Source organism: Anomaloglossus baeobatrachus, chromosome 2 (genome assembly GCF_048569485.1).
Source record: "Anomaloglossus baeobatrachus isolate aAnoBae1 chromosome 2, aAnoBae1.hap1, whole genome shotgun sequence".
NCBI lineage: Eukaryota > Metazoa > Chordata > Amphibia > Anura > Aromobatidae > Anomaloglossus > Anomaloglossus baeobatrachus.
The window spans coordinates 42,281,659-42,309,514 of record NC_134354.1 but is presented as its reverse complement, the minus strand read 5'-3'; the positions used below and the strand labels follow the sequence as shown (position 1 = coordinate 42,309,514).

Here is a 27,856-nt window from a genome sequence, read left to right as displayed (position 1 = left end):
CCTACGCTATTAATGCTGTCCTGGACTCTGCGACCCGTACGGCGGTTGCAGCCGCCAATTCGGTGGTAATACGCAGGGCCTTGTGGCTGCGGGAATGGAAGGCAGATTCGGCTTCCAAAAAGTGCTTAACTGGATTGCCATTTTCTGGCGACCGTTTGTTTGGTGAGAGATTGGATGAAATCATCAAACAATCCAAGGGAAAGGAAACATCCTTACCCCAAGCCAAACCAAAAACACCCCAACAGAGGAGGGGACAGTCGAGGTTTTGGTCCTTTCGGGGTGCGGGCAGGTCACAATTCTCCTCGTCCAAAAGGCCTCAGAAGGATCAGAGGAACGCCGACGCATGGCGGTCTAAATCACGCCCTAAAAAGACCGCCGGAGGTGCCGCTACCAAGGCGGCTTCCTCATGACTTACTGCCTCCTCACACCGCATCCTCGGTCGGTGGCAGGCTCTCCCGCTTTTGCGACACCTGGCTGCCACAAGTAAAAGACCGTTGGGTGAGAGACATTTTGTCTCACGGTTACAGGATAGAGTTCAGCTCTCGTCCTCCGACTCGATTCTTCAGAACATCTCCGCCTCCCGAGCGAGCCGAGGCTCTTCTGCAGGCGGTGGGCATTCTGAAGGCAGAAGGAGTGGTGGTCCCGGTTCCTCTTCAGCAACAGGGTCACGGTTTCTACTCCAACCTGTTTGTGGTTCCAAAGAAGGACGGGTCCTTCCGTCCTGTTTTGGACCTAAAACTGCTCAACAAACACGTAAGGACCAGGCGGTTCCTGATGGAATCCCTCCGCTCCGTCATCGCCTCAATGTCCCAAGGAGATTTCCTAGCATCGATCGATATCAAGGATGCTTATCTCCACGTACCAATTGCTCCAGAGCATCAGCGCTTCTTGCGCTTCGCCATAGGAGACGAACACCTTCAGTTCGCGGCACTGCCGTTCGGCCTGGCGACAGCCCCAAGGGTTGTCACCAAGGTCATGGCTACAGTAGTTGCGGTCCTCCACTCTCAGGGTCACTCAGTGATACCTTACTTAGACGATCTGCTGGTCAAGGCACCCTCTCAAGAGGCATGCCAACACAGCCTCAACGTTACTCTGGAGATTCTCCAGAGTTTCGGGTGGATCATCAATTTTCCAAAGTCAAATCTGACACCGGTCCAATCACTGACATATCTTGGCATGGAGTTTCATACTCTTCCAGCGATAGTGAAGCTTCCGCTGGACAAACAGCGTTCACTACACACAGGGGTACAATCTCTCCTTCAAGGTCGGTCACACCCCTTGACGCACCTCATGCACTTCCTGGGGAAGATGGTGGCAGCAATGGAAGCAGTCCCTTTCGCGCAGTTTCACCTGCGTCCTCTTCAATGGGACATCCTACGCAAGTGGGACAGGAGGCCGACGTCCCTAGACAGGAACGTCTCCCTCTCTCAAGCAACCAAAGCTTCCCTTCGGTGGTGGCTTCTTCCCACCTCATTATCGAAAGGGAAATCCTTCCTACCCCCATCCTGGGCGGTGGTCACGACGGACGCGAGCCTGTCAGGGTGGGGAGCAGTTTTTCTCCACCACAGGGCTCAGGGTACGTGGACTCAGCAAGAGTCCTCACTTCAGATCAAGGTTCTGGAGATCAGGGCAGTGTATCTTGCCCTAAAAGCGTTCCAGCAGTGGCTGGAAGGCAAGCAGATCCGAATTCAGTCGGACAACTCCACAGCGGTGGCTTACATCAACCACCAAGGTGGGACACGCAGTCGGCAAGCCTTCCAGGAAGTCCGGAGGATTCTGCTGTGGGTGGAAGCCACAGCATCCACCATATCAGCAGTTCACATCCCGGGCGTAGAAAACTGGGAAGCAGACTTTCTCAGTCGCCAGGGCATGGACGCAGGGGAATGGTCCCTTCACCCGGACGTGTTTCAGGAGATCTGTTGCCGCTGGGGGATGCCGGACGTCGACCTAATGGCGTCACGGCACAACAACAAGGTCCCAACATTCATGGCTCGATCTCAAGATCACAGAGCTCTGGCGGCAGACGCCTTAGTTCAGGATTGGTCGCAGTTTCAGCTTCCTTATGTGTTTCTTCCTCTGGCTCTGTTGCCCAGAGTGTTACGCAAGATAAGGGCCGACTGCCGCCGCGCCATCCTCGTCGCTCCAGACTGGCCAAGGAGGTCGTGGTACCCGGATCTGTGGCATCTAACGGTCGGCCAACCGTGGGCACTGCCAGACCGACCAGATTTGCTGTCTCAAGGGCCGTTTTTCCATCTGAATTCTGCGGCCCTCAACCTGACTGTGTGGCCATTGAGTCCTGGATCCTAGCGTCTTCAGGATTATCTCAAGAGGTCATTGCCACTATGAGACAGGCTAGGAAACCAACGTCCGCCAAGATCTACCACAGGACGTGGAAAATATTCCTGTCGTGGTGCTCTGCTCAGGCGTTTTCTCCCTGGCCATTTGCCTTGCCCACTTTTCATCTCAATCAGGACATCTCCTTACCCTCGTTTTGTCCTCATCCAGTTCACCAATGTGAAAAGGATTTGCACTTGTTAGATCTGGTGAGAGCACTCAGACTCTACATTTCTCGTACGGCGCCCCTGCGCCGCTCCGATGCTCTCTTTGTCCTTGTCGCTGGCCAGCGTAAAGGGACACAAGCTTCCAAATCAACCCTGGCTCGGTGGATCAAGGAACCAATTCTCGAAGCTTACCGTTCCTCGGGGCTTCCGGTTCCCTCAGGACTGAAGGCCCATTCTACCAGGGCCGTGGGAGCGTCCTGGGCCTTGCGACACCAGGCTACGGCTCAGCAGATGTGTCAGGCAACTACCTGGTCGAGCCTGCACACTTTCACGAAACACTATCAGATGCATACCTATGCTTCGGCAGATGCCAGCCTAGGTAGGCGAGTCCTTCAGGCGGCAGTTGCCCACCTGTAGGACGGAGCCGTTACGGCTCTATTATGAGGTATTATTTACCCACCCAGGGACTGCTTTTGGACGTCCCAATTGTCTGGGTCTCCCAATTAGGAGCGACAAAGAAAAAGGGAATTTTGTTTACTTACCGTAAATTCCTTTTCTTCTAGCTCCAATTGGGAGACCCAGCACCCGCCCCTGTTTTTTCTATACACATGTTGTTCATGTTAAATGGTTTCAGTTCTCCGATATTCCTTAGGATTGAATTTACTTTAAACCAGTTTATAATTTTTTCCTCCTTCTGGCTTTTGCACCAAAACTGATGAGCCCGTAGCAGTACGGGGGGTGTATAGGCTGAAGGGGAGGGGCTTTACACTTTTAGTGTAATACTTTGTGTGGCCTCCGGAGGCATAGCTATACACCCAATTGTCTGGGTCTCCCAATTGGAGCTAGAAGAAAAGGAATTTACGGTAAGTAAACAAAATTCCCTTCGTCGTGGTGCTCTGCTCAGGGGTTTTCTCCCTGGCCATTTGCCTTGCCCACTTTTCTGTCTTTTCTTCAATCCGGATTGGAAAAGGGTTTGTCGCTAGGCTCCCTTAAGGGACAAGTCTCTGCGCTCTCTGTGTTTTTTCAAAAGCGCCTGGCCAGACTCCCACAGGTACGCACGTTCCTGCAAGGGGTTTGTCACATCGTCCCTCCTTACAAGCGTCCGTTAGAACCCTGGGATCTGAACAGGGTGCTGATGGTGCTTCAGAAACCACCGTTCGAGCCAATGAGGGATATTTCGCTCGCACGCCTTTCGCAGAAAGTGGTTTTTCTAGTAGCAGTCACCTCACTTCGGAGAGTGTCTGAGTTGGCAGCGTTATCATGCAAAGCTCCTTTCCTGGTGTTTCACCAGGACAAGGTGGTTCTGCGTCCGGTTCCGGAATTCCTCCCTAAGGTGGTATCCCCTTTTCATCTCAATCAGGACATCTCCTTACCCTCGTTTTGTCCTCATCCAGTTCACCAATGTGAAAAGGATTTGCACTTGTTAGATCTGGTGAGAGCACTCAGACTCTACATTTCTCGTACGGCGCCCCTGCGCCGCTCGGATGCACTCTTTGTCCTTGTCGCTGGCCAGCGTAAAGGGACACAAGCTTCCAAGTCAACCCTGGCTCGGTGGATCAAGGAACCAATTCTCGAAGCTTACCGTTCCTCGGGGCTTCCGGTTCCCTCAGGACTGAAGGCCCATTCTACCAGGGCCGTGGGAGCGTCCTGGGCCTTGCGACACCAGGCTACGGCTCAGCAGGTGTGTCAGGCAGCTACCTGGTCGAGCCTGCACACTTTCACGAAACACTATCAGGTGCATACCTATGCTTCGGCAGATGCCAGCCTAGGTAGGCGAGTCCTTCAGGCGGCAGTTGCCCACCTGTAGGACGGAGCCGTTACGGCTCTATTATGAGGTATTATTTACCCACCCAGGGACTGCTTTTGGACGTCCCAATTGTCTGGGTCTCCCAATAAGGAGCGACAAAGAAGAAGGGAATTTTGTTTACTTACCGTAAATTCCTTTTCTTCTAGCTCCAATTGGGAGACCCAGCACCCGCCCCTGTTTTTGTATACACATGTTGTTCATGTTAAATGGTTTCAGTTCTCCGATATTCCTTCGGATTGAATTTACTTTAAACCAGTTTATAATTTTTTCCTCCTTCGGGCTTTTGCACCAAAACTGATGAGCCCGTAGCAGCACGGGGGGTGTATAGGCTGAAGGGGAGGGGCTTTACACTTTTAGTGTAATACTTTGTGTGGCCTCCGGAGGCATAGCTATACACCCAATTGTCTGGGTCTCCCAATTGGAGCTAGAAGAAAAGGAATTTACGGTAAGTAAACAAAATTCCCTTCTTCTTATAGTTCCGACATGGGAGACCCAGCACCCTCCCTGTTGCCTGTTGGCAGTTTTTTGTTCGTGTGTTTCACCGGCTGTTGTTAGTAGACAGAGTTCCGGTTATTCCGAGTTTTACTCTATCTCTACTTATGGGTGGATGTCCTCCTTCAGCTTTTGCACTGAACTGGTTAGATTGTCATCCAGGGGGTGTATATAGCCCGGAGGGAGGAGCTACACGTTTGAGTGTAGTACTTTGTGTGTCCTCCGGAGGCAGAAGCTATACACCCATGGTTTGGGTCTCCCATGTCGGAACTATAAGAAAAAGAATTTACGGTAAGTAAGCAAAATTCTCTTTTTTTAAGTTTATATTGTGAACGTGACCAATACAGCCAATCACTGGGCTTTGTCGATGTTGCTTTTGAGCCCAGTGATTGTCTGCAGTGGTCTTCTACTCTGTAGATAGACCTACAGAGGATCAATATAACCCTGTGCCAAAATAACATTTTAAAAATGATAACGCTTTTCCATTTGTAATTGAATATACCAGATAGTTAAAGGGGATGTCTACACGTAGGACAACCCCAACTGATTCCACATGATTCCCCAGGTAAAATAAAATAAAGCCTATACCCCCCTCCCGTATTGGTGCCATTCCAGTGGTGCCACGGATAGCGTTCCAAGGGCTCATATGGTGTCATACGAGCCTCAGGTTCAATCCTCTCTGGCTTCTCTCCCCTCCTTCGGACCAAATGACCAATCAACCTGAAGTGAGCACAGCCGTAGCACTCACTTCCTGTTATCTTGTTTGGTCCAAAGGCGGGGAGAGAAGTCAGCACTGATTGGATGCGGGGCTCGCGTGACGTCACAACATCATGTGAGCCCCAGGAACGCGAACCTCAGACTCGCTGAAATGGTGCCGGTACGGGAGGTGAGTAGAGGAAACAAGTGGAATCAGAAAGGGGTTGACCTAGTAGTGGATATCCCCTTTAAAGGGAAACATGATTGCAGTAAATAAGATATTTGGCCATAAAGTTTTGTCATCAGGTCTAGTAAAAATGGTATAGAAAAAAGAAATTCAGCAGAGATCCATATATTCACTTTCTCCTGATCACCGTTTTCCAGCTGCAAGTTCCTCTGTGTTTTCCTATAGCAGACATAGAAGCGGGGAAGAGCTCCTGCTGCAGCCAGTTGCCCAACAGCCAGAAATGAGGATTTGCAGATTGTGCCATAATATTTCACATCTTAGTTGCGGCGTTTACTTTGTGTGTATTTTCTACATCAAACGATATCTTGCTGATTTCACTAGTAATTTTTTTTTTTGTCTCTTAGGTTTGTTAGCGGATGGTGAAAAAGCTTCAAATAAACTGACTCTGACCGGAATGAAGGATCTGTCTGGTGAGTTTCTCCTCCAACTTTCACTTTGCATTCATCTAGTTTTATTTCAGTTTCACAACTTTTGCGCTCAAAATATTTATACTGATGCTACAGAGGCAAAGATGCCTCTGCAAGCAGCATCGCAGAGTCCACAGTTCGGGCTGACAGCTCAGCCATGCCTCCAGTCCGAACAGTCAATCAGTGGGAATAATTAGCTTCTGAAGTGTGAAGAGGACACTCCTTTAACCGTTCACCCCCAGCCGATTTTCTGTTTTTTTTTTTTGTTTTTTTTTGGGAGGGTTTTTTGCTCCCGTTCTTAAAAAAGCCGTAACTTCTTTTATTTTTCCATCAATCTTGCCATATGAGGGCTTTGTTTTTTGCGGGACAAGTTGTACTTTTAAATGAAGCCATAAGTTTGACCATATATAGTGTATTGAAAAATGGAAAAAAAAAAGTCCAAGTGCAGAAAAATAAGGATATTTTATTCACAGTGTTCACTATATGGTAAAACCGATGTGTTGGTGTGATGTCTCAGGTCGGTACGAGTTCGTAGACTCCAAACATGTATAGGTTTATATTTATCTAAAGGGTTAATAAAAAAACAAAAATCAGAAGTTTGTCCAAAAAAAGTGGCACACTTTTTGCGCCATTTTCCCGTGATCCTTAGCGGTCTCATTTTTCGTGATCTATGGCTCAGTGATACTTTATTTTTGTGTCTTGATCTGACTTTTTTAACGGTACCATTTTTGCGCAGATGCTACGTTTTGATCACTTATTATTGCATTTTGCGCAAAATTTGCGCCAACCAAAAAAGTTAATTTTGACGTTTGAAGGTTTTTTTTGCCACTACGCCGTTTACCAATCATACATCGGGCATTTCTGAATGAGGCGATATCAAATGTGTGTTTTTTTTCTTTTTTTAACCTTTTCATTTTCAATGGGGGGGATTTCAACTTTTAGGGGTTTATTTTCCCTTATAATCCCTCTAGGGGATTATAAGGATCAGCAGTCTGATCACTTATTCATTTCTGGTGATCACAGCTACATGGCTCAGATCAGCAGAAATGCTCATGTCTTGTAACAGGCAGCACTCAGCTGGGTGAAACAGGAAGTGAGTTATGTGAGCTACAGGAGTCATCACATGACCCTGTGCTACCATTGCAACCATCGGCTCACAGTGCTCATGTCACGGCGCCGCCGATGGATCCAGGTAAGTGAAAATTTACCTCGGCGGGCATTTTAACAGCGCGATTTAAGGGGTTAGCATGCGCTGGTGGATCGCGGATCCACCCGTGCCTGCGAGGCACACCTGCCAGCTGTACAAATCAGCAGACATGTGCGGATCACCGCCGGCTGTCCACAGCAGCTGCAGGTGATTACGTAGGACGTACCAGTGCGGCCTGTGGCCGTTAAGGGGTCATGGTAGGATTATATGGGGGATAATTGTCAGGTCTTAAAATGGTTTTACTTTAAACATTTTTTTTTTATGAATAATGCTTGGATGATCAATGCATGTTTGCTGCTGGACCCCCAAATGATCCCATGCTCCCGTGCCAGTAAATCTGTAATGTGCATTTGTGACAATTGTTCCCATTAATGATCCTCAACCCTTTGGCTCTTAAGCTGTTGCAAAACTACAACTCTCATCATGCCGAAAACCACAGAAGTTATACTTTTGCAAAAGTTGTATAGCCACTGTTTAAGGGTCAATGGCAGTGAATGGGAGGGGTGGTCTCTCCTGCAGTCTACTGCTCCAGTCACACAGGACCCATGTTCTGATCAGCAGGGGACGGAGAGGGGGGCAGTGATCAGACATTTCCAGCAGTGGTTTATTCATGAACTTTATGCATATTTTGCAGGAAAACATCCCATCTCTGCCCTGATGGAGCTCTGCAACAAGAAGAAATGGTCCCCTCCCGATTTTGAACTTGTGGACGACACCGGACCAGAGCACCGCAAACGTTTTCTTTTTAGGGTAAGTGATGTTCTAGATGTGTCCTTTAGAGGGCAGTACACAGGGTTTGGTCATTGTATGTGATATCAGGGCCACAGCTACTCATCAATAATAAGTAGCAGGGGATGGTTCCATTTAATAGGTTACTGTTTTCTTCAGCGCTCTATTGGGAGACCCAGACGATTGGGGTATAGCTACTGCCCTCCGGAGGCCACACAAAGCACTACACTAAAAAGTGCAAGGCCCCTCCCCCTCTGGCTATACCCCCCCGTGGTATCACGGGTTCTCCAGTTTTAGCTTTGTGTGCGAAGGAGGTCAGACATCCACGCATAGCTCCACAGATTTTAGTCAGCAGTAGCTGCTGACTATTTCGGATGGAAGAAAAGAGGACACATATAGTGTCCCCAGCATGCTCCCTTCTCACCCCTGGATGGTGTTGTAAGGTTGAGGTACCTATTGCTGGTACGGAGGCTGGAGCCCACATGCTGCTTTCCTTCCACATCCCCCTGAGGGGCTCTGAGGAAGTGGGATCCTGCCGGCCTCAAAGCTCTGACGCCGGGCTCCATCCACAGACCCATTTGAACCTGCTGGATACGGAGCTGGAGTACCGTTCAGGGACATGGCCCTGCACCATTCAGGTACTCTGTGTCCCCGTACACACAGGCACAGCACACTCCAGACTTGCTGGGTGTGCTAGTGCGCCGGGGACAGTAAAGGGTTACAGTCACTGCAGCTTTGCTGAGTGACTTTGTGTTTTGGGAACTACCGCGCCGGACGCTCCGGGAGCGGCGGCGCGGCTGGGACTTGTAGTTCGCCGGGGACTGGGCGCCGACCGCGCTTTTACGGCGGCGGCGCTTATAACTCCAGTCCCCGGCTTCTGCGGCCTAGTGCCGCTTCGTTCCCGCCCCCTCCCTGTCACTCAGGGAAGGGGACAGGCGCTGAGCAATCAGCAGCGCCGAGGGCTGGAGCCTTTTTACATGCTCCAGCCCTCTCACTGCACTCTGTCGGACGCCGGATTCCCGCTCTGCCTTGGGGGCACGCCCACGGCCCGCCCCTCCTCACACGAGCTGGGGAAGAAGCCGGCAGCCATTACTGCAGAGCTCGGACTTTCGGCACCAAGGCAGGACGGTGACGATCATACACCCGCTTATAGGCGGGCGGTAAGAGGCACACATAGTGCTGACCACGATATAACTGCAGTGTATACATGTGTTGTTTTTAACTACATAGGTCGCTATATGCCCGCTTGGGGAGCGACACATCAGCAGCAGAAGAGCAGGTGTGCTAAAGCACAGGCTTTCTAGGCTGCTTGTTTTGCACGACTGAGGTGTTCATTTGTGTTTATGCTTATGTGCTATACGTTGCACTGTACAGTCGCTAGTCTTAGCTATATTCTTCTGGAATGGCTAGACTACAGCAGCAGAAAACCAAGGGTGCTGGGGCACAGGTTTTTTTCTATGCTGCTTGTATTGCATGGGCTGCAGTGTGCATTTGTACTTGTGCTTGTATGCTATACATTGCACTGTATGGTCACTCTTCTGGGCCATATTCCCCTAGATGACCAGTCTATAGCAGCAGAAGAGCAGAGGTGCCAGGGCACAGGTTTCTATGCTGCTTGTATTGCATGTGCTGCAGTGTTCATTTGTACTTGTGCTTGTATGCTATACATTGCACTGTAGGGTCACTCTTCTGGGCTATATTCCCCTAGATGACTAGTATACAGCAGCAGAAGAGCAGGGGTGCCAGGGCACAGGCTTCTATGCTGCTTGTATTGCTTGTGCTGCAGTGGTCTTTTGTACTTTATGCTTGTATGCTATACATTGCAATGTACGGTCACCAATCTTGGCTATATACTTCTAGATAGCTAGTCGGCAGCGGCAAAAAAGCAACACAGATTTTCAGTGCTGTTTTTACTACATGGGATGCTGTTCATGACACCGTCCCATTGTGTGCATGCTCCCCTGTAGCACGTCGTCTGCCGGGGTCTCTAGCACTTCGTCTGCCGGGGCTCTACTAGTTGTGGCCAAAGAAACCTCCTGTCAACCCTGTCCATGGACAGGGACGGAGTAGTCATAATATAGAGACTTGCACCCATGGGCAATCTACTTGACCAAAAGGCAGCTCTTCAGGGCTTTGATACTGACATCGCTCTCAATCCGGATACACCGGGTGGTAACGCCATACGGAATGATCCTATACCGTCCATCAATGGAAGGTTGGATCTTTCTCCCTCAGCTCCCCCAGTGGAGATAGGAGACGAACAGGAGAAGTTCCTTTTCAGTGTCTCACGCAGATATTGAGTTTTTTTCTGGCCACGCTGACTTCAGAGAAGCAGTCCAGGAACACCACGCTTACCAGATAAGCGTCTTCTCCAAACGTTTTTTAGGATACACGTTATCCCTTTTTTCCCCTGACGTGGTCAGCGCTGGACCCAGGGTCCAAAGGTGGATTCTCCAATCTCCAGGCTTGCATATAGAGCCATAGTTGCACTGGAGATGGGGCTTCACTTCAAGATGCCATTCACAGATAGATGGACTCTGGTTGAAATCTGTCTAGGAGGCTATCGGCGTGTCGGTTGCTCCGGCATCCACAGCCGTATTGGCAACCTAACCTTTTCTGCTGTTCTTGCGCAGCTGACCTTGAGCAGGGACATCTGTACCGCAGAGGCGTCCGTAACCCCGCAATGTCTGCACTGCGGCTTACCCTGTTAATACTGTCCTAAAAGTACAGTCGAGGTTTCGGTCCTTCCCAAGCTCCGGCAGGTCCCAATTGTCCTCGTGCAAAAGGGCTACAAAAACCTCAGACGGGCTCAGATTCCGGCCGGGCTCAATCTCGCCCAAGGAAGGCAGTCGGAGGAACCGCTACCAAGGCGGTCTCCTCAGGACTCTCAGCTCTCTCTCTCTCTCTCCGCATCCGCGGTTGATGGCAGACTCCCCCGCCTTTGGCGACATTTAGCTGCCACAGGTCACAGACCGGTGGGTGACGGACATTGTGCTCACGTGCACAGGACAGTGTTCTGTTCTCGTCCTCCGACTCCATTCTTCAGAACGGCCCCACCTCTCCACCGAGCAGATGCCCTGCTGCAGGCGGTGGACGCTCTAAGAGCAGAAGGAGTGGTGATCCCTGTCCCCCCTCAGGAACGAGGGCGAGGGTTTGTACTCCAATCTCTTTGTGGCTCCAAAAATGGACGGTTCCTTCCGTCCTGTTCTGGTTCTGAAACTGCTCAACGAGCATGCGAACGCCAGGCGGTTCCGGATGGGATCCCTCCGATCCGTCATTGCCTCAATGTCTCGAGGAGACTTCCTTGCCTCAACAGACATCAAAGATGCCTATCTCCACGTGCCAATTGCTACGGAGCACCAACGTTTTCTACGTTTTGTGATAGGAGACGAACATCTTCTGTTCGTAGCTCTGCCATTCAGTCTGGCGACAGCCCCACGGGTGGGCACCAAGGTCATGGCAGCAGTGGTAGCAGTCTTGCACTCTCACGGACACCCGGTGATTCCGTACTTGGACGATCTACTCGTCAAAGCAACCTCCCTCGAGGCATGCCAACGCAGCCTGAATGTTACGCTGGAGACTCTCCAGACTTTCGGGTGGATCATCAATTTGGCAAGGTCAAATCTGTCTCCGACTCAATCACTAACGTATCTCGGCATGGAGTTTCATACTCTATCAGCCATAGTGAAGCTTCCGCTGAACCAGCAGCGTTCACTGCGGACAGAGGTGTAGTCTCTCCTTCAAGGCCAGTCGCACCCCTTAAGGCGCCTCATGCACTTCCTAAGGAAGATGGTGGCAGCCATCGAGGCAGTTCTCTTTGCGCAGTTTCATCTGCGCCAACGGCAATGGGACATTCTCCGCCAATGGGATGGGCAGTCAACCTCCCTGGACGGGAAGTCTCCCTTTCCCTGACGGCCGAGGACTCTCTGCAATAGTGGCTTATTCCCACCTCATTGCCATAGCCCCCATCCTGGGCAGTGGTCACGACAGATACGAGTCTGTCAGGGTGGGGAGCAGTTTGTCTCCGCCACATGGCTCAGGGGACGTGGACTCAGCAGGAGTCCACCCTTCAGTTCGATGTGCTGGAAATCGGGGCAGGGTATCTTACCCTATTAGCTTTCCAAAAGTGGCTAGAAGGGAGCAGATCCGAATCCAGTCGGACATCTCCACAGCGGTGGCATACATCAACCACCAAGGAGGGACACGCAGTCAGCAGCCTTCCAGGAAGTCCGGCGAATCCTCATGTGGGTGGAGGACACAGCATCCACCATATCCGCAGTTCACATCCCGGGCGTAGAAAACTGGGAAGCAGTCTTCCTCAGTCGCCAGGGCATGGACGCGGGGGAATGGTCCCTTCACCCGGACGTGTTTCAGGAAATCTGTTGCCGCTGGGGGGGGCCGGACGTCGACCTAATGGCGTCTCGGCACACCAACAAGGTCCCGGCATTTATGGCACGATCGCGCGATCACAGAGCTCTGGCGGCAGACGCCTTAGTGCAAGATTGGTCGCAGTTCCGGCTCACATATGTGTTTCCACCTCTGGCACTCTTGCCCAGAGTACTGCGCAAAAATCAGATCCGATTGCAGCCGCGTCATACTCGTCGCACCAGACTGGCTGAGGAGATCGTGGTACCCGGATCTGTGGCATCTCACGGTCGGCCGACCGGGGTCACTACCAGACCGACCAGACTTACTGTCTCAATGGCCGTTTTCTCCATCGGAATTCTGCGGCCCTGAACCTGACTGTGTGGCTTGTGTGTCCTGGATCCTAGCGTCTTCAGGATTATCCCAAGGGGTCGTTGCCACCATGAGACAGGCTAGGAAGCCCACGTCTGCTAAGATCTACCACGGAACGTGGAAGATTTTCTTAATCTGGTGCTCTACTCAGGGAGTGTCTCCCTGGCCATTTGCATTGCCTATCTTTCTTTCCTTCCTACAATAGGAGTTAGAAAAGGGCTTGTCGCTAGACTCCCTCAAAGGGCAAGTCTCAGCACTATCCGTGTTTTTTCAGAAGCGTCTAGCACGTCTTTCTAAGGTGCGCACGTTCCCGCAGGGGGTTTGTCATATCGTACTCCCGTACAAGCGGACGTTGGATCCATGGGATCTGAACAGGGTTCTAGTTGCTCTCCAGAAGCCGCCTTTCGAGCCTCTGAAGGAAGTTTCCTTTTCTCGCCTGTCACAGGTGGCGTTTCTCGTTGCGATCACATCGCTTCGGCGAGTGTCTGAGCTGGCAGCTCTGTCATCCAAGGCTCCCTTCCTGGTGTTTCACCAGGACAAGGTAGTGCTGCGCATCATTCCGGAGTTTCTCCCTAAGGTAGTATCCTCGTTTCATCTTAATCAGGATATCTCCTTACCGTTCTTTTGCACTCATCCGGTTCACCGGTATGAGAATGATTTACGTTTGCTAGATCTGGTGAGAGCACTCAGAATCTACATTTCCCGCACGGCGCCCGTACGCCGTTCCGATGCCCTTGTCGCTGGTACGCGCAAGAGGTTGCAGGCTTCTAAAGCCACCCTGGCTCGATGGATCAAAGAACCAATTCTGGAAGCCTACCGTTTTGCAGGGCTTCCGGTTCTTTCAGGGCTGAAAGCCCATTCAACCAGAGCCGTGAGTGCGTCCTGGGCGCTACGACACCAGGCTTCGGCTCAACAGGTGTGCCAGGCAGCTACCTGGCCGAGTCTGCACACTTTCACCAAACATTATCAGGTGCATACCTATGCTTCGGCGGATGCCAGCTTAGGTAGAAGAGTCCTGCAGGCGGCAGTGACACCCCCGTAGGGGAGGGCTGTTTTGCAGCTCTAACATGAGGTATCTCTTTACCCACCCAGGGACAGCTTTTGGACGTCCCAATCGTCTGGGTCTCCCAATAGAGCGCTGAAGAAGAAGGGAATTTTGTTACTTACCGTAAATTCCTTTTCTTCTAGCTCTTATTGGGAGACCCAGCACCCGCCCTGTTGTCCTTCGGGATTTCTTGGTTGTTTGCGGGTACACATGTTGTTCATGTTGAACGGTTTTTCAGTTCTCCGACGTTATTCGGAGTTAATTTGTTTAAACCAGTTATTGGCTTCCTCCTTCTTGCTTTGGCACTAAAACTGGAGAACCCGTGATACCACGGGGGGGTATAGCCAGAGGGGGAGGGGCCTTGCACTTTTTAGTGTAGTGCTTTGTGTGGCCTCCGGAGGGCAGTAGCTATACCCCAATCGTCTGGGTCTCCCAATAAGAGCTAGAAGAAAAGGAATTTACGGTAAGTAACAAAATTCCCTTCTTTTTTGTCAATTTTTTCTGCGGGGAGACAAGATGAACACTGCACTAAAGATACCAGACTTAAGCTGGCCATAAAGGTTAGATAGCTGTGGTGGGGGAAGATGATGGATGGTCGACAGCTATCCCCCATGTTAAGGAACACCCAGCGAGTGCTCCCAATCACCCGGCAGCTGCCCATCTTAGGGTACCGTCACACTTTAGCGACGCTCCAGCGATATGACCTGGTCAGGATCGCTGGAGCGCGCTACATGGTCGCTGGTGAGCTGTCAATCAGGCAGATCTCACCAGCGACTAGTGACCAGCCCCCAGTGACACATGGAAGCGATGCTGCGCTTGGTAACTAAGATAAATATCGGGTAACCAAGCGCTTGGTTACCAGCGCACACCGCTTAGCGCTGGCTCCCTGCACTCGTAGCCAGAGTACACATCGGGTTAATAAGCAAACCGCTTTGCTTATTTAATGGATGTGTACTCTGGCTACGTGTGCAGGGAGCCGGCACTGGCAGCCTGAGAGCGGCAGATGCTAGTAACCAAGGTAAATATCGGGTAACCAAGCAAAGCACTTTGCTTGGTTACCCGATAGCTACCTTGGTTACAGCTTACCGCAGGCTGCCAGACTCCGGCTCCCTGCACATTCAGATTGTTGCTCTCTCGCTGTCAAACACAGCGATGTGTGCTTCACAGCGGGAGAGCAACGTCCAAAAAACCAGCGCTGTGTGTAACGAGCAGCGATCTCACAGCAGGGGCCAGATCACTGCTCAGTGTCACACACAGAGAGATCGCTAATGAGGTCACTGGTGCGTCACAAACACCGTGACGCAGCACCGATCTCGCTATGTGAGAAGTACCCCTTAGAAGTAAGGGTATGTGCGCACGTTGCGAGTTACCATGCTTTTACACTGCGTTCTTCATCGCAGCGTAAAAGCATGCGTCCTGCGTCCCCAGCACAATCTATGAAGATTGTACAAATTCCATCCACACGTTGCGTTTGCATGCTTCCAAAACGCTGCGTTCTAAAAAGCAACATGTCACTTCTTTTGTGCGTTCTGGATGCTTTCTCCACTGTGTCTATGGGAGAGGCAGTATCCAGAACACACGAATTATACATGAATTCTGCAGTCAGCAAACTTTCAGAACGCACATGCAGTGACTTAAATGCTGCAGTGCAGAACGCACACACGTGCGCACATAGCCTAAAAAAAACAAGCGATTTGAATTCAAACCCATCCTGTTCTTAAATCTTGCAACCTAATCTGTCAGGGTGGCAGGCCCCATACACTTTAGATAATCGACCGTTTTTGACAAATTTATTATGTATCGCTGCCTTTAACCCGTTTCAGCCCAAGGCAATTTTTTTTTTTCCTCCCCTTCTTCCAAGAACCATAACTTTATTTTCTTTATCGTTCCTTTGGGAGACCCAGACCATGGGTGTTTAGCTTCTGCCTCCGGAGGACACACAAAGTACTACACTTAAAAGTGTAGCTCCTCCCTCTGAGCTTATACACCCCCTGGTAGCCAGTCCTAGCCAGTTTATCGCTTTGTGTTCAGGAGGTCATACATCCACACATGCATTCTCATCTGATTGTTTGACTTTTGGAAAGAGTTTGAAGAAAAGCGGGTCCATGTCTGGACTCCGGCATGTCCCTTCTCACCCCACTGTGTCGGCGGTGTTGTTAAGGTTGATTTACAAGGCTGGAGCCTTACATGCCGCGCTCCTTCACCATCCCTTCTGGGCTCTGGCTTGAAGTGGGAGCCAGCACGGTCTCCATGCCTGGCAGGATTCCGGTCTCCATCCACAGCCCCTTGAGGATTCTGTTGGACCGGAGCACTCATCCCCAGGGACATGGCCCTGCGTCTCAGCAGCTAAGTACCTGAGACGTTTATGTTGGGGGTCCCGATTCTTTATTGTAAGGGGAAGAGTATGCTGTATGTGATTGTTTTTAACTTTTCCGGCGGGTTCTCCAGCTTTTGCCCGAGAACCGCGCCGATGGTGCCTGCTTGTCGGCCTCGCCGCTTAAATTTAGGCCCCGGCTTCGCCGGAGGCCTAGTTTTCGTTATCCTGCCCTCGCATGTCACTCATGCAGAGGGACAGGTTCGGCTCCTCCCGGCGGCCGTTCTACACAGGGGAGGGACACTCCCCACTGCTGGGGCGTCCCTCCTTCCCGGCAGGTCTCTATAGCCCTCCAGTTCCCGCTCTTTTATAGGAACGCCCCTAGTCTCGCTCTCTTCGCTCCGGCGGCCATTTCTCAGGCAGAGTTCACTCTGCTCTGGGACATCCTGCATTCTGCATCTCTGCCGAGGTGCTGCGCTCTGGGGGACCGGGCTTCGGGATCTGGAGGGAACACAACACCGCGCTTTGCAGCAGTGTGGGCTCTCAAAGCCATCTCTGCTTCTCTAGAGGAGATGCATTCCCTCACCAAGGAATCTATGCCTGAGATGGTTACCTTAACTGCTCAGGCTTCAGCTTTTTCATCTTATGCCATGTCTGCCATGCTAGAGGCTGCTCACCGCACTGCGGTGGCTTCAGCTAATTCTCTTGTTATCCGCAGGATTTTGTGGCTTCGAGAGTGGAAGGCAGATGCTTCTTCCAAGAAGTTTCTTGCTGGGCTCCCTTTTGCTGGTTCACGGCTGTTTGGTGAACAGCTGGATGAAATCATTAAAGAAGCTACTGGCGGGAAGAGTACTTCCATGCCACAAACCAAGACCAGGAAACCCGCCCAGGGTAGGAATCAATCGAGGTTTCGTTCCTTTCGTTCCTCCAACTGGTCATCCTCTAAGCCTTCCGCCTCGTCCGCTAACTCAGCCAAGGATCAGAAATCCAACTGGCGCCCAAAAGCGCGTCCGCAGAAGACCGCAGGAGGTTCTGCCACTAAGGCAGCTTCCTCATGACTCTCGGCCCGCTCCAGCCACGTCCTTAGTCGGTGGCAGACTCTCCCACTTTGGCGACGCTTGGTTAAAGCAAGTCTCCGATCCGATCAGTGGATGAGAGACATCATATCTCACGGCTACAGGATAGAATTCTCTTCCAGCCCTCCAAACAGATTCTTTCTCTCAACTCCCCCCTGCTCCAAGGCCGCCGCCCTCTCGCAGGCCGTGGCGTCCTTGCAGGCAAACAGAGTGATTGTCCCAGTTCCCGCTCAGGAACGGTTCAGAGGTTTTTACTCAAATCTCTTCCAAGTTCCAAAAAAGGACGGTACCTTCCGGCCCATCCTGGATCTCAAGCTTCTCAACAAGCATGTCCGGGTGCGGCATTTTCGCATGGAGTCTCTGCGATCAGTCATTGCCTCTATGACCCAAGGGGAGTTCCTGGCGTCCATCGACATCAGAGATGCCTATCTACATGTGCCAATTGCAGTGTCACATCAGCGTTGGTTACGTTTTGCGATAGGAGAGGATCATTTCCAATTCGTGGCTCTCCCCTTCGGGTTAGCCACAGCCCCTCGGGTATTCACCAAGGTCATGGCGGCAGTGATTACGGTCCTGCACCTCCAGGGGTTAGCAGTGCTTCCTTATCTGGACGACCTTCTGGTCAAGGGTCCATCCAGCGCAGACTGTCAGCGGAGTGTTTCGCTCACTCTCGCCACCCTAGCCCAATTCGGGTGGATTGTCAATCTTCCCAAATCCACTCTGACTCCGACCCATTGTCTCACGTACCTAGGGATGCATTTCGAGACTTTACCGGCACTTGTGAAGTTGCCCTTAATCAAACAGCAGTCTCTCCGGCTAGCGTTGCGCTCTCTCCTGAGGCCCCGCCGTTATTCCCTCAGGCGCCTGATGCAGGTGCTGGGTCAAATGGTGGCTTCCATGGAGGCGGTTCCCTTTGCCCAGTTCCATCTGCGTCCTCTTAAGCTGGACATTCTCCGCTGTTGGGACAAGCGGCATTCCTCCTTACAGAGGTTAGTGGCTCTGTCGCCACGGACCAGGAGCTCACTTCAGTGGTGGCTTCGACCCCTCTCCCTGTCCCAAGGGAGCTCCTTCCTGGCTCCCTCCTGGGTGATTCTCACCACGGATGCCAGCCTATCCGGCTGGGGAGCGGTACATCTCCACCTCAGGGCACTTGGACTCCGTCCGAGTCAGCCCTTTCAATCAATGTGCTGGAAACCAGAGCTGTGCTTCTAGCTGTCCCAGCCTTTCACCACCTGTTGGCGGGCAGGCACATTCGAGTCCAGTCAGACAACGCGACAGCGGTTGCCTACATCAATCACCAAGGCGGGACACGCAGCCGCCTGGCAATGTTGGAGGTCCAACTCATTCTTCAATGGGCGGAGGACTCCAAGTCCACCATATCCGCAGTCCACATCCCAGGCGTAGAAAACTGGGAGGCAGATTATCTCAGCCGTCAATCCGTGGACGGTAGCGAGTGGTCCATGCACCCGGCAGTGTTTCAGTCAATCTGCTGCAAGTGGGGCACTCCGGACGTCGACCTAATGGCATCCCATCACAACAACAAGGTTCCTGTTTACGTGGCTCGCTCCCGTGATCCCCAGGCATTCGCCGCGGACGCTCTGGTTCAAGACTGGTCCCAGTTTCGTCTGTCCTACGTGTTTCCCCCTCTAGCTCTCTTGCCCAGAGTCCTGCGCAAGATCAGAATGGAGGGCCGTCGAGTCATCCTCATTGCACCAGACTGGCCCAGGCGAGCTTGGTATCCGGACCTGCTCCATCTGTCCGTAGAGATGCCGTGGCATCTCCCGGACCGTCCAGACCTGCTCTCGCAAGGTCCGTTTTTCCGCCCGAATTCTGCGGCCCTCAAATTGATGGCGTGGCTCTTGAGTCCTGGATTTTGACGGCTTCTGGTATTCCTCCTGAAGTCATCTCCACTATGACTCGGGCCCGTAAGTCTTCTTCCGCTAAGATCTATCACAGGACTTGGAAGATTTTCCTGTCCTGGTGTCGCTCTACCGACCATCTCCCTTGGCCATTCTCCTTGCCGACCCTTCTGTCTTTTCTTCAGTCCGGTCTGCAGCTAGGACTGTCCCTCAACTCTCTCAAGGGACAAGTCTCAGCTCTGTCAGTTCTGTTGCAGCAGCGTCTCGCTCGGCTGGCTCAGGTCCGCACCTTCATGCAAGGCGCGTCTCACATCATTCCGCCTTACCGGCGGCCCTTGGATCCCTGGGACCTTAACTTGGTTCTCACGGTTTTGCAGAAACCCCCCTTTGAGCCTCTTAGGGATGTTTCTTTGTCTCGGCTTTCACAGAAGGTGGCCTTTCTGGTAGCCATAACATCTCTCAGGAGAGTCTCTGATTTGGCTGCGCTCTCCTCGGAGTCACCTTTTTTAGTTTTTCATCAAGACAAGGTGGTTCTCCGTCCGACTCCGGACTTCCTTCCTAAGGTGGTCTCTCCCTTCCACCTTAACCAGGACATTACCTTGCCGTCCTTCTGTCCGGCTCCTGTTCATCGCTTTGAAAAAGCGCTGCATACTCTAGACCTGTGCGTGCTCTCCGGATCTATGTGTCTCGCACTGCTGCGATTAGGCGGTGCACCTCTCTTTTTGTGCTAACCACAGGTCGGCGCTAGGGCCTCCCTGCTTCTAAGCCAACCTTAGCCCGTTGGATTAGGTCGACCATTTCGGACGCCTACCAGAGTACTCAGGTGCCTCCCCCGCCGGGGATCAAGGCACATTCGACCAGAGCTGTCGGTGCCTCTTGGGCTTTCAGGCACCAGGCTACGGCTCAACAAGTCTGTCAGGCTGCCACTTGGTCTAGCCTGCATACCTTCTTGAAGCACTACCAAGTGCATGCTCATGCTTCGGCAGATGCGAGCTTGGGCAGACGCATCCTTCAGGCGGCTGTCGCCCACTTGTGAAGTTAGGCTCCGCCTACGTCTTAGTTTTTTCTATTTATTCCCACCCAGGGACTGCTTTGGAACGTCCCATGGTCTGGGTCTCCCAAAGGAACGATAAAGAAAAAGAGAATTTTGTTACTTACCGTAAATTCTTTTTCTTATAGTTCCGTATTGGGAGACCCAGCTCCCTCCCTGTTGCCTGTTGGCAATTTTCTTGCTGTTGTCGTGGACAGAGTCTCCGGTTGTACCGGTTCTTACTCGGTTCTACTTGTGGGTGGCTATTCTCCTTCAGCTTTTGCACTAAACTGGCTAGGACTGGCTACCAGGGGGTGTATAAGCTCAGAGGGAGGAGCTACACTTTTAAGTGTAGTACTTTGTGTGTCCTCCGGAGGCAGAAGCTATACACCCAATGTCTGGGTCTCCCAATACGGAACTAATAAGAAAAAGAATTTACGGTAAGTAACAAAATTCTCTTTTTTCCGTCACTATAGCCATATGAGGGCTTGTTTTTTGCGGGATAAGTTTTACTTTTGAACGACACCATTCATTCTGCTCCATACTGTACTGGAAAACGGGAAAGAAATCAAAGTGCTCTGAAATTGCAAAAAAAGTGCAATTGCACAATTGTTTTTTTTTTATATTTAAGTTTGTTCACTATTTGGTAAAACTTACCTTTCATTATGATTCCCCACGTTAGTACGAGTTCATAGATACCAAACATGTATAGGTTTACTTTTATAGAAGTAGTGAAACCAAAATCAGACGATTAAAAAAAAAAAAATTGCGATTCTGTCGCCGTCATCTGAGACCCGTAGCGTTCTCATTTTTTGGGATCTGGGGATCAGTCATGGCTTAGTTTCTTCATCTTGAGGTGACGTTTTAATTTTTACCATTTTGGGTAGATGCGATGTTTTGATCGCCTATGATTGCATTTTAATTCAATGTTGCGGTGAGGAGAAAAACGTAATTTTGGCGTTTTGATTTTTTTCTCTCTAGTCCCTTTACTGATCAGATTAATTCCTTTTATATTTTGATCGGTCATTTCTGAGTACGGCAATACCAAAGATTTGAGGGGTTTTGTTTTTTTTAATGTTTTCAATGGTGCGAAAGTATGAAGATTTGAACCGAGGGGTTGTTTTTGATCTTTTTTTACATTATATATATATATATATATATATATATATATATATATATATATATATATATATTAGTGTGTGTATATATAAATATTTTTTTTATTGATTTAACTAATCCTTTTAGGGATCTTCTAAGCCTTCCCTGTCCCTGCTTCTTCTGCAGCATTGCTCTGATCAGCAGAAATGCTGTGTTCCTGAGTGCCGACGCTCTGCCGGCATTCACAGTAAGTGAGTAATGACAGCGACAGGGGTCTTAATTTGAGCCCACACTGTCGTCACAGCCCATTGGCACCCCATGACGACATCATGGGCCTGCGGATGGCGGCAGGGAGCAGCGTGATCCCCACCAAAGTGTTTGATTTTGCTGTCAACTTGAAAGCGCTATGAAAGCGGTTAACAGGTGCAGGTGGATCAGAGATCCACCCGCGCCTGTTAGCTGTACATATCGGCTGATCAGATCTTCAGACGTATGGGGAATAATGCAGCCTCAGCGCGTGAGCCCACATCAATGAGAGGCGAATTAGGACATATGTGTACATCCTAGATCGTTCAGGGGTGAAAACTCTGCAATACATAATGCCAGTTTGTATAACCCCCAAACATCAGACTTGGAGAAGGAGGGCTTGAACGCTGCAGCTAGCCCTTTTACAGGGATCGTGCTTTACAAAGCATGTGGGTAATCCAGGCACAACTTCTACTTTTCAATGTTTCGTGTGGGCCTCAATTTTCTACTCATTGCAGTAAATCCCTGTAATCCCTCGCACCCCGTCCTAGGTAGAAGTGACGGTGCATACTCTCTGCCTTTGTCATTCTCCATCCCCTCCACTAGATATAAAACTGTATATATTTTTTATTCCTGCATTTCTTCGGCGCTCCATTGGGAGACCCAGACGATTGGGTGTATAGCTACTGCCTCCGGAGGCCACACAAAGCATTACACTAAAAAGTGTAAGGCCCCTCCCCTTCTGGCTATACACCCCCAGTGGGATCACTGGCTCACCAGTTTTCTGCTTTGTGCGAAGGAGGTCAGACATCCACGCATAGCTCCACTGTTTAGTCAGCAGTAGCTGCTGACTATGTCGGATGGAAGAAAAGAGGGCCCATACTAGGGCCCCCAGCATGCTCCCTTCTTACCCCACTTGTGGTTTGTAAGGTTGAGGTACCCATTGCGGGTACAGAGGCTGGAGCCCACATGCTGTTTTTCCTTCCCCATCCCCCTGAGGGGCTCTGAGGAAGTGGGATCTTACCGGCCCCCAAGCCCTGAGGCCGGGCTCCATCCACAGACCCAGTGAACCTGCTGGATACGGAGCTGGGTACCGTTCAGGGACAAGGCCCTGCAACTTTCAGGTACTCTGTGTCCCCGTACAGACAGGCACGCACACGCCAGACTTGCTGGGTGTGTTAGTGCGCCGGGGACAGTAACGCTGGGGTTTGAGTCACAGCAGCTTAGCTGTGTGACTTCATGTGCTGGGAACTACCGCGCCGGCCACTCTCAGAGCGGCGGCGCGGCTGGGACTTGTAGTGCGCCGGGGACTTAGCGCCGACCGCGCTTTTACGGCGGCGGCGCTTATAAATTTAGTCCCCGGCTTTTGCGGCCTAGCTCCGCATCGTTCCCGCCCCCTCCCTGTCAATCAGGGAATGGGACAGACGCTGTGCAATCGTCAGCGCCGAGGGCTGGAGCCTTATTTACATGCTCCAGCCCTCTCACTAGGCACAGTGGGACGCAGGTTTCCCGCTTTTGGTCTGAGCACGCCCAGGGCCCGCCCCCCCCTCCACAGGACGCCGGCAGCCATTCCTGCATGCAGTCTGGCTGGAGGACGGACACAGGCTCTGGGAGACCCAGACTAGGGATTTCTGGCGACCACACACCCGCGTTTAGCGGGCGGTAAGCAGCACATTAGTGCTGGCCCCACTAGTGTCACAGTGTTGTATTGGTGTACTTTTTCCTGTACCAGATATATATATATATATATATACTGCACTGTACGGTCGCTTCTTGGCTGTATACCCCTATATTGCTCTGAGGAGACAGCAACATGTCATCCACAAAACGCAAGGGTGCCAAGGCACGGGCTGTATACACTGCTTGTACAGCATGTGGGGCTAATCTACCAGCAGGCTCCAACGACTCTCATTGTGTGCAATGTTTAGTCCCAGTGGCACTTCGTCAGCCAGAGCCTATGGTGGTGGTAGCCCAGGCAGAGACGCCTGTGAACCCTGCCCCGGTGACGGGGACAGAATTTGCAGTCTTTGCTGATAAAATGTCTGTGACTATGACAAAAATCCTGGAGACCTTGCAGTCCAGGCCAGTTGCTCAGACCATAGACACTGCTGTGTCTATGTTCCCCGGTCCCCCTCAGTTGGAACTAATCCGTACTTCAAGGGGGTCCCAGGCATCACAGGCTGAGGGCTCTGACTCTGATGACAGTCCCAGGCCGCCTAAGCGAGCTCGCTGGGAGAGACCCTCCACGTCATCACGCGGGTCAGGGTCTCAGCGAGAAGGGTCTCTATATGATGAGACAGAGGTGGGTGATCAGGAGTCTGGTCCTGACACCGCACTCAATTTGGATACGCCAGATGGTGACGCCATGGTAAATGACCTTATAGCGGCCATCAATAGGCTGTTGGATATTTCTCCCCCAGCCCCTTCAGCAGAGGAGGCAGCTGCCCAGCAGGAGAAATTCCATTTCCTGTATCCCAAGCGTAAATTGAGTACTTTTCTGGACCACTCTGACTTCAGAGAATCAATCCAGAAACACCATGCTTATCCGGACAAGCGTTTTTCCAAACGTCTGAAGGATACACGTTATCCCTTTCCCCCTGACGTGGTCAAACGCTGGACCCAGTGTCCAAAAGTGGACCCTCCAATATCCAGGCTTGCAGCTAGATCCATAGTTGCAGTGGAGGATGGGGCTTCACTTAAAGATGCCAATGACAGACAGATGGACCTTTGGTTGAAATCTGTCTATGAAGCTATTGGCGCGTCGTTTGCTCCAGCATTCGCGGCCGTGTGGGCGCTCCAAGCTATTTCAGCTGGTTTGGCACAGGTGGACTCTTTCTTAAGTCCAGCAGTGCCGCAAGTGGCGTCCTTAACTACGCAAATGACTGCGTTTGCGACCTACGCTATCAATGCGGTACTAGACTCTACGAGCCGTACCTCAATGGCATCCGTCAACTCTGTAGTTTTGCGCAGAGCCTTGTGGTTAAAAGAATGGAAAGCAGATTCTGCTTCTAAAAAATGTTTAACCAGCTTGCCATTATCTGGAGACAGACTGTTTGGTGAGCAATTGGCGGAAATCATTAAACAGTCCAAAGGTAAGGACTCTTCCTTACCCCAGCCCAGATCAAGCAAACCTCAACAGAGGAAGTGGCAGTCAAAGTTTCGGTCCTTTCGAGGCTCGGGCAAGCCCCAATTCTCCTCGTCCAAAGGGACTCAGAAAGAGCAAAGGAACTCTGATTCCTGGCGGACTCACTCACGCCCCAAGAAAGCAACCGGAGGTACCGCTTCCAAGGCGGCTGCCTCATGACTTTCGGCCGCCTCCCTCCGCATCCTCGGTCGGTGGCAGGCTCTCCCGCTTTTGCGACATTTGGCTGCCACAGGTCAAAGACCGGTGGGTAACAGACATTTTGTCTCACGGGTACAGGATAGAGTTCAGTTCTCGTCCTCCGCCTCGGTTCTTCAGAACTTCCCCACATCCCGACCGAGCAGATGCCCTTCTGCAGGCGGTGCATTCTCTAAGAGCAGAAGGAGTGGTGGTCCCTGTTCCTCTTCGGGAACAAGGACAAGGTTTTTACTCCAATCTCTTGTGGTGCCAAAAAAGGAGGGCTCATTCCGTCCTGTTCTGGACCTAAAACTGCTCAACAAGCATGTGAACGCCAGGCGGTTCCGGATGGAATCCCTCCGCTCAGTCATTGCCTCAATGTCTCAAGGAGATTTCCTAGCATCAATAGACATCAAAGATGCTTATCTCCACGTGCCGATTGCTACAGAGCACCAACGCTTTCTACGCTTCGTGATAGGAGACGACCATCTTCAGTTCGTAGCTCTGCCATTTGGTCTGGCGACAGCCCCACGGGTGTTCACCAAGGTCATGGCGGCAGTGGTAGCAGTCTTGCACTCTCAGGGACACTCTGTGATCCCTTACTTGGACGATCTACTTGTCAAGGCACCCTCTCAGGAGGCATGCCAACTCAGCCTGAATGTTGCACTGGAGACTCTCCAGACGTTCGGGTGGATCATCAACTTCTCAAAGTCAACTCTGTTACCGACCCAATCACTGACGTATCTTGGCATGGAGTTTCATACTCTCTCAGCGATAGTGAAGCTTCCGCTGGACAAGCAGCGGTCACTACAGACTGGGGTGCAGGCTCTCCTTCAAAGTCAGTCGCACTCCTTAAGACGCCTCATGCACTTCCTCGGGAAGATGGTGGCGGCAATGGAGGCGGTTCCGTTTGCGCAGTTTCATCTGCGCCCACTTCAATGGGACATTCTCCGCCAATGGGACGGGAAGTCAACATCCCTGGACAGGAAAGTCTCCCTTTCCCAGACGGCCAAGGACTCTCTGCAGTGGTGGCTTCTTCCCACCTCATTATCACAGGGAAGATCCTTCCTACCACCGTCCTGGGCGGTGGTCACGACAGACGCGAGTCTGTCAGGGTGGGGAGCAGTTTTTCTCCACCACAGGGCTCAGGGTACGTGGACCCAGCAGGAGTCCACCCTTCAGATCAATGTTCTGGAAATCAGAGCAGTGTATCTTGCCCTACTAGCCTTCCAGCAGTGGCTGGAAGGAAGGCAGATCCGAATTCAGTCGGACAACTCCACAGCGGTGGCATACATCAACCACCAAGGGGGGACACGCAGTCGGCAAGCCTTCCAGGAAGTCCGGCGGATTCTGATGTGGGTGGAAGCCACGGCCTCCACCATATCCGCAGTTCACATCCCCGGCGTAGAAAACTGGGAAGCAGACTTCCTCAGTCGCCAGGGCATGGACGCAGGGGAATGGTCCCTTCACCCGGACGTGTTTCAGGAAATCTGTCGCCGCTGGGGAAGGCCGGACGTCGACTTAATGGCGTCCCGGCACAACAACAAGGTCCCAACCTTCATGGCACGGTCTCGCGATCACAGAGCTCTGGCGGCAGACGCCTTAGTGCAAGATTGGTCGCAGTTCCGGCTCCCTTATGTGTTTCCACCTCTGGCACTCTTGCCCAGAGTGCTACGCAAGATCAGATCCGACTGCAGCCGCGTCATACTCGTCGCCCCAGACTGGCCAAGGAGGGCGTGGTATCCGGATCTGTGGCATCTCACGGTCGGCCAACCGTGGGCACTACCAGACCGACCAGACTTACTGTCCCAAGGGCCGTTTTTCCATCGGAATTCTGCGGCCCTGAACCTGACTGTGTGGCCATTGAGTCCTGGATCCTAGCGTCTTCAGGATTATCCCAAGGGGTCGTTGCCACCATGAGACAGGCTAGGAAGCCCACGTCCGCTAAGATCTACCACAGAACGTGGAGGATATTCTTATCCTGGTGCTCTGCTCAGGGAGTGTCTCCCTGGCCATTTGCATTGCCTACATTTCTTTCTTTCCTGCAATCTGGGTTAGAAAAAGGTTTGTCGCTCGGCTCCCTTAAAGGGCAAGTCTCGGCGCTATCCGTCTTTTTTCAGAAGCGTCTAGCACGACTTTCTAAGGTACGCACGTTCCTGCAGGGGGTTTGTCATATCGTACCCCCGTACAAGCGGCCGTTAGATCCATGGGATCTGAACAGGGTACTAGTTGCCCTCCAGAAGCCGCCCTTCGAGCCTCTGAGGGAGGTTTCACTTTCTAGACTATCACAGAAAGTGGCTTTTCTGGTAGCGATCACATCTCTTCGGAGAGTGTCTGAGCTAGCAGCGCTGTCATCCAAGGCTCCCTTCCTGGTCTTCCACCAGGACAAGGTAGTGCTGCGACCCATTCAGGAGTTTCTCCCGAAGGTGGTATCCTCTTTTCATCTTAATCAGGATATCTCTTTGCCTTCTTTTTGTCCTCGTGCAGTTCATCGGTATGAGAAGGATTTACATTTGTTAGATCTGGTGAGAGCACTCAGAATCTACATCTCCCGCACGGCGCCCCTGCGCCGTTCGGATGCACTCTTTGTCCTTGTCGCTGGTAAGCGCAAAGGGTCGCAGGCTTCTAAGGCCACCCTGGCTCGATGGATCAAAGAACCAATTCTTGAAGCCTACCGTTCTGCTGGGCTTCCGTTTCCATCAGGGCTGAAGGCCCATTCTACCAGAGCCGTGGGTGCGTCCTGGGCATTACGACACCAGGCTACGGCTCAACAGGTGTGCCAGGCAGCTACCTGGTCGAGTCTGCACACTTTCACCAAACATTATCAGGTGCATACCTATGATTCGGCGGACGCCAGCCTAGGTAGAAGAGTCCTGCAGGCGGCAGTTGCCTCCCCGTAGGGGAGGGCTGTCTTCGCAGCTCTGACATGAGGTATTCTTTACCCACCCAGGGACAGCTTTTGGACGTCCCAATCGTCTGGGTCTCCCAATGGAGCGCCGAAGAAGAAGGGAATTTTGTTACTTACCGTAAATTCCTTTTCTTCTAG

The 27,856-nt window shown here is 51.7% G+C and overlaps 1 protein-coding gene across 2 annotated transcripts in view; it reads left to right on the top strand.

Annotated features, from left to right (window-relative positions):
• Window positions 1-27,856, top strand: part of SON (SON DNA and RNA binding protein) — a 202,383-nt gene that overhangs the window by 173,214 nt on the left and 1,313 nt on the right. For both annotated transcript variants that reach the window (XM_075335008.1, XM_075335006.1), the window contains 2 exons: window positions 6,088-6,153; window positions 7,992-8,107. In XM_075335008.1, the coding sequence (XP_075191123.1) occupies window positions 6,088-6,153; window positions 7,992-8,107 (182 nt within the window). The remainder of the gene's footprint in view (window positions 1-6,087; window positions 6,154-7,991; window positions 8,108-27,856) is intronic.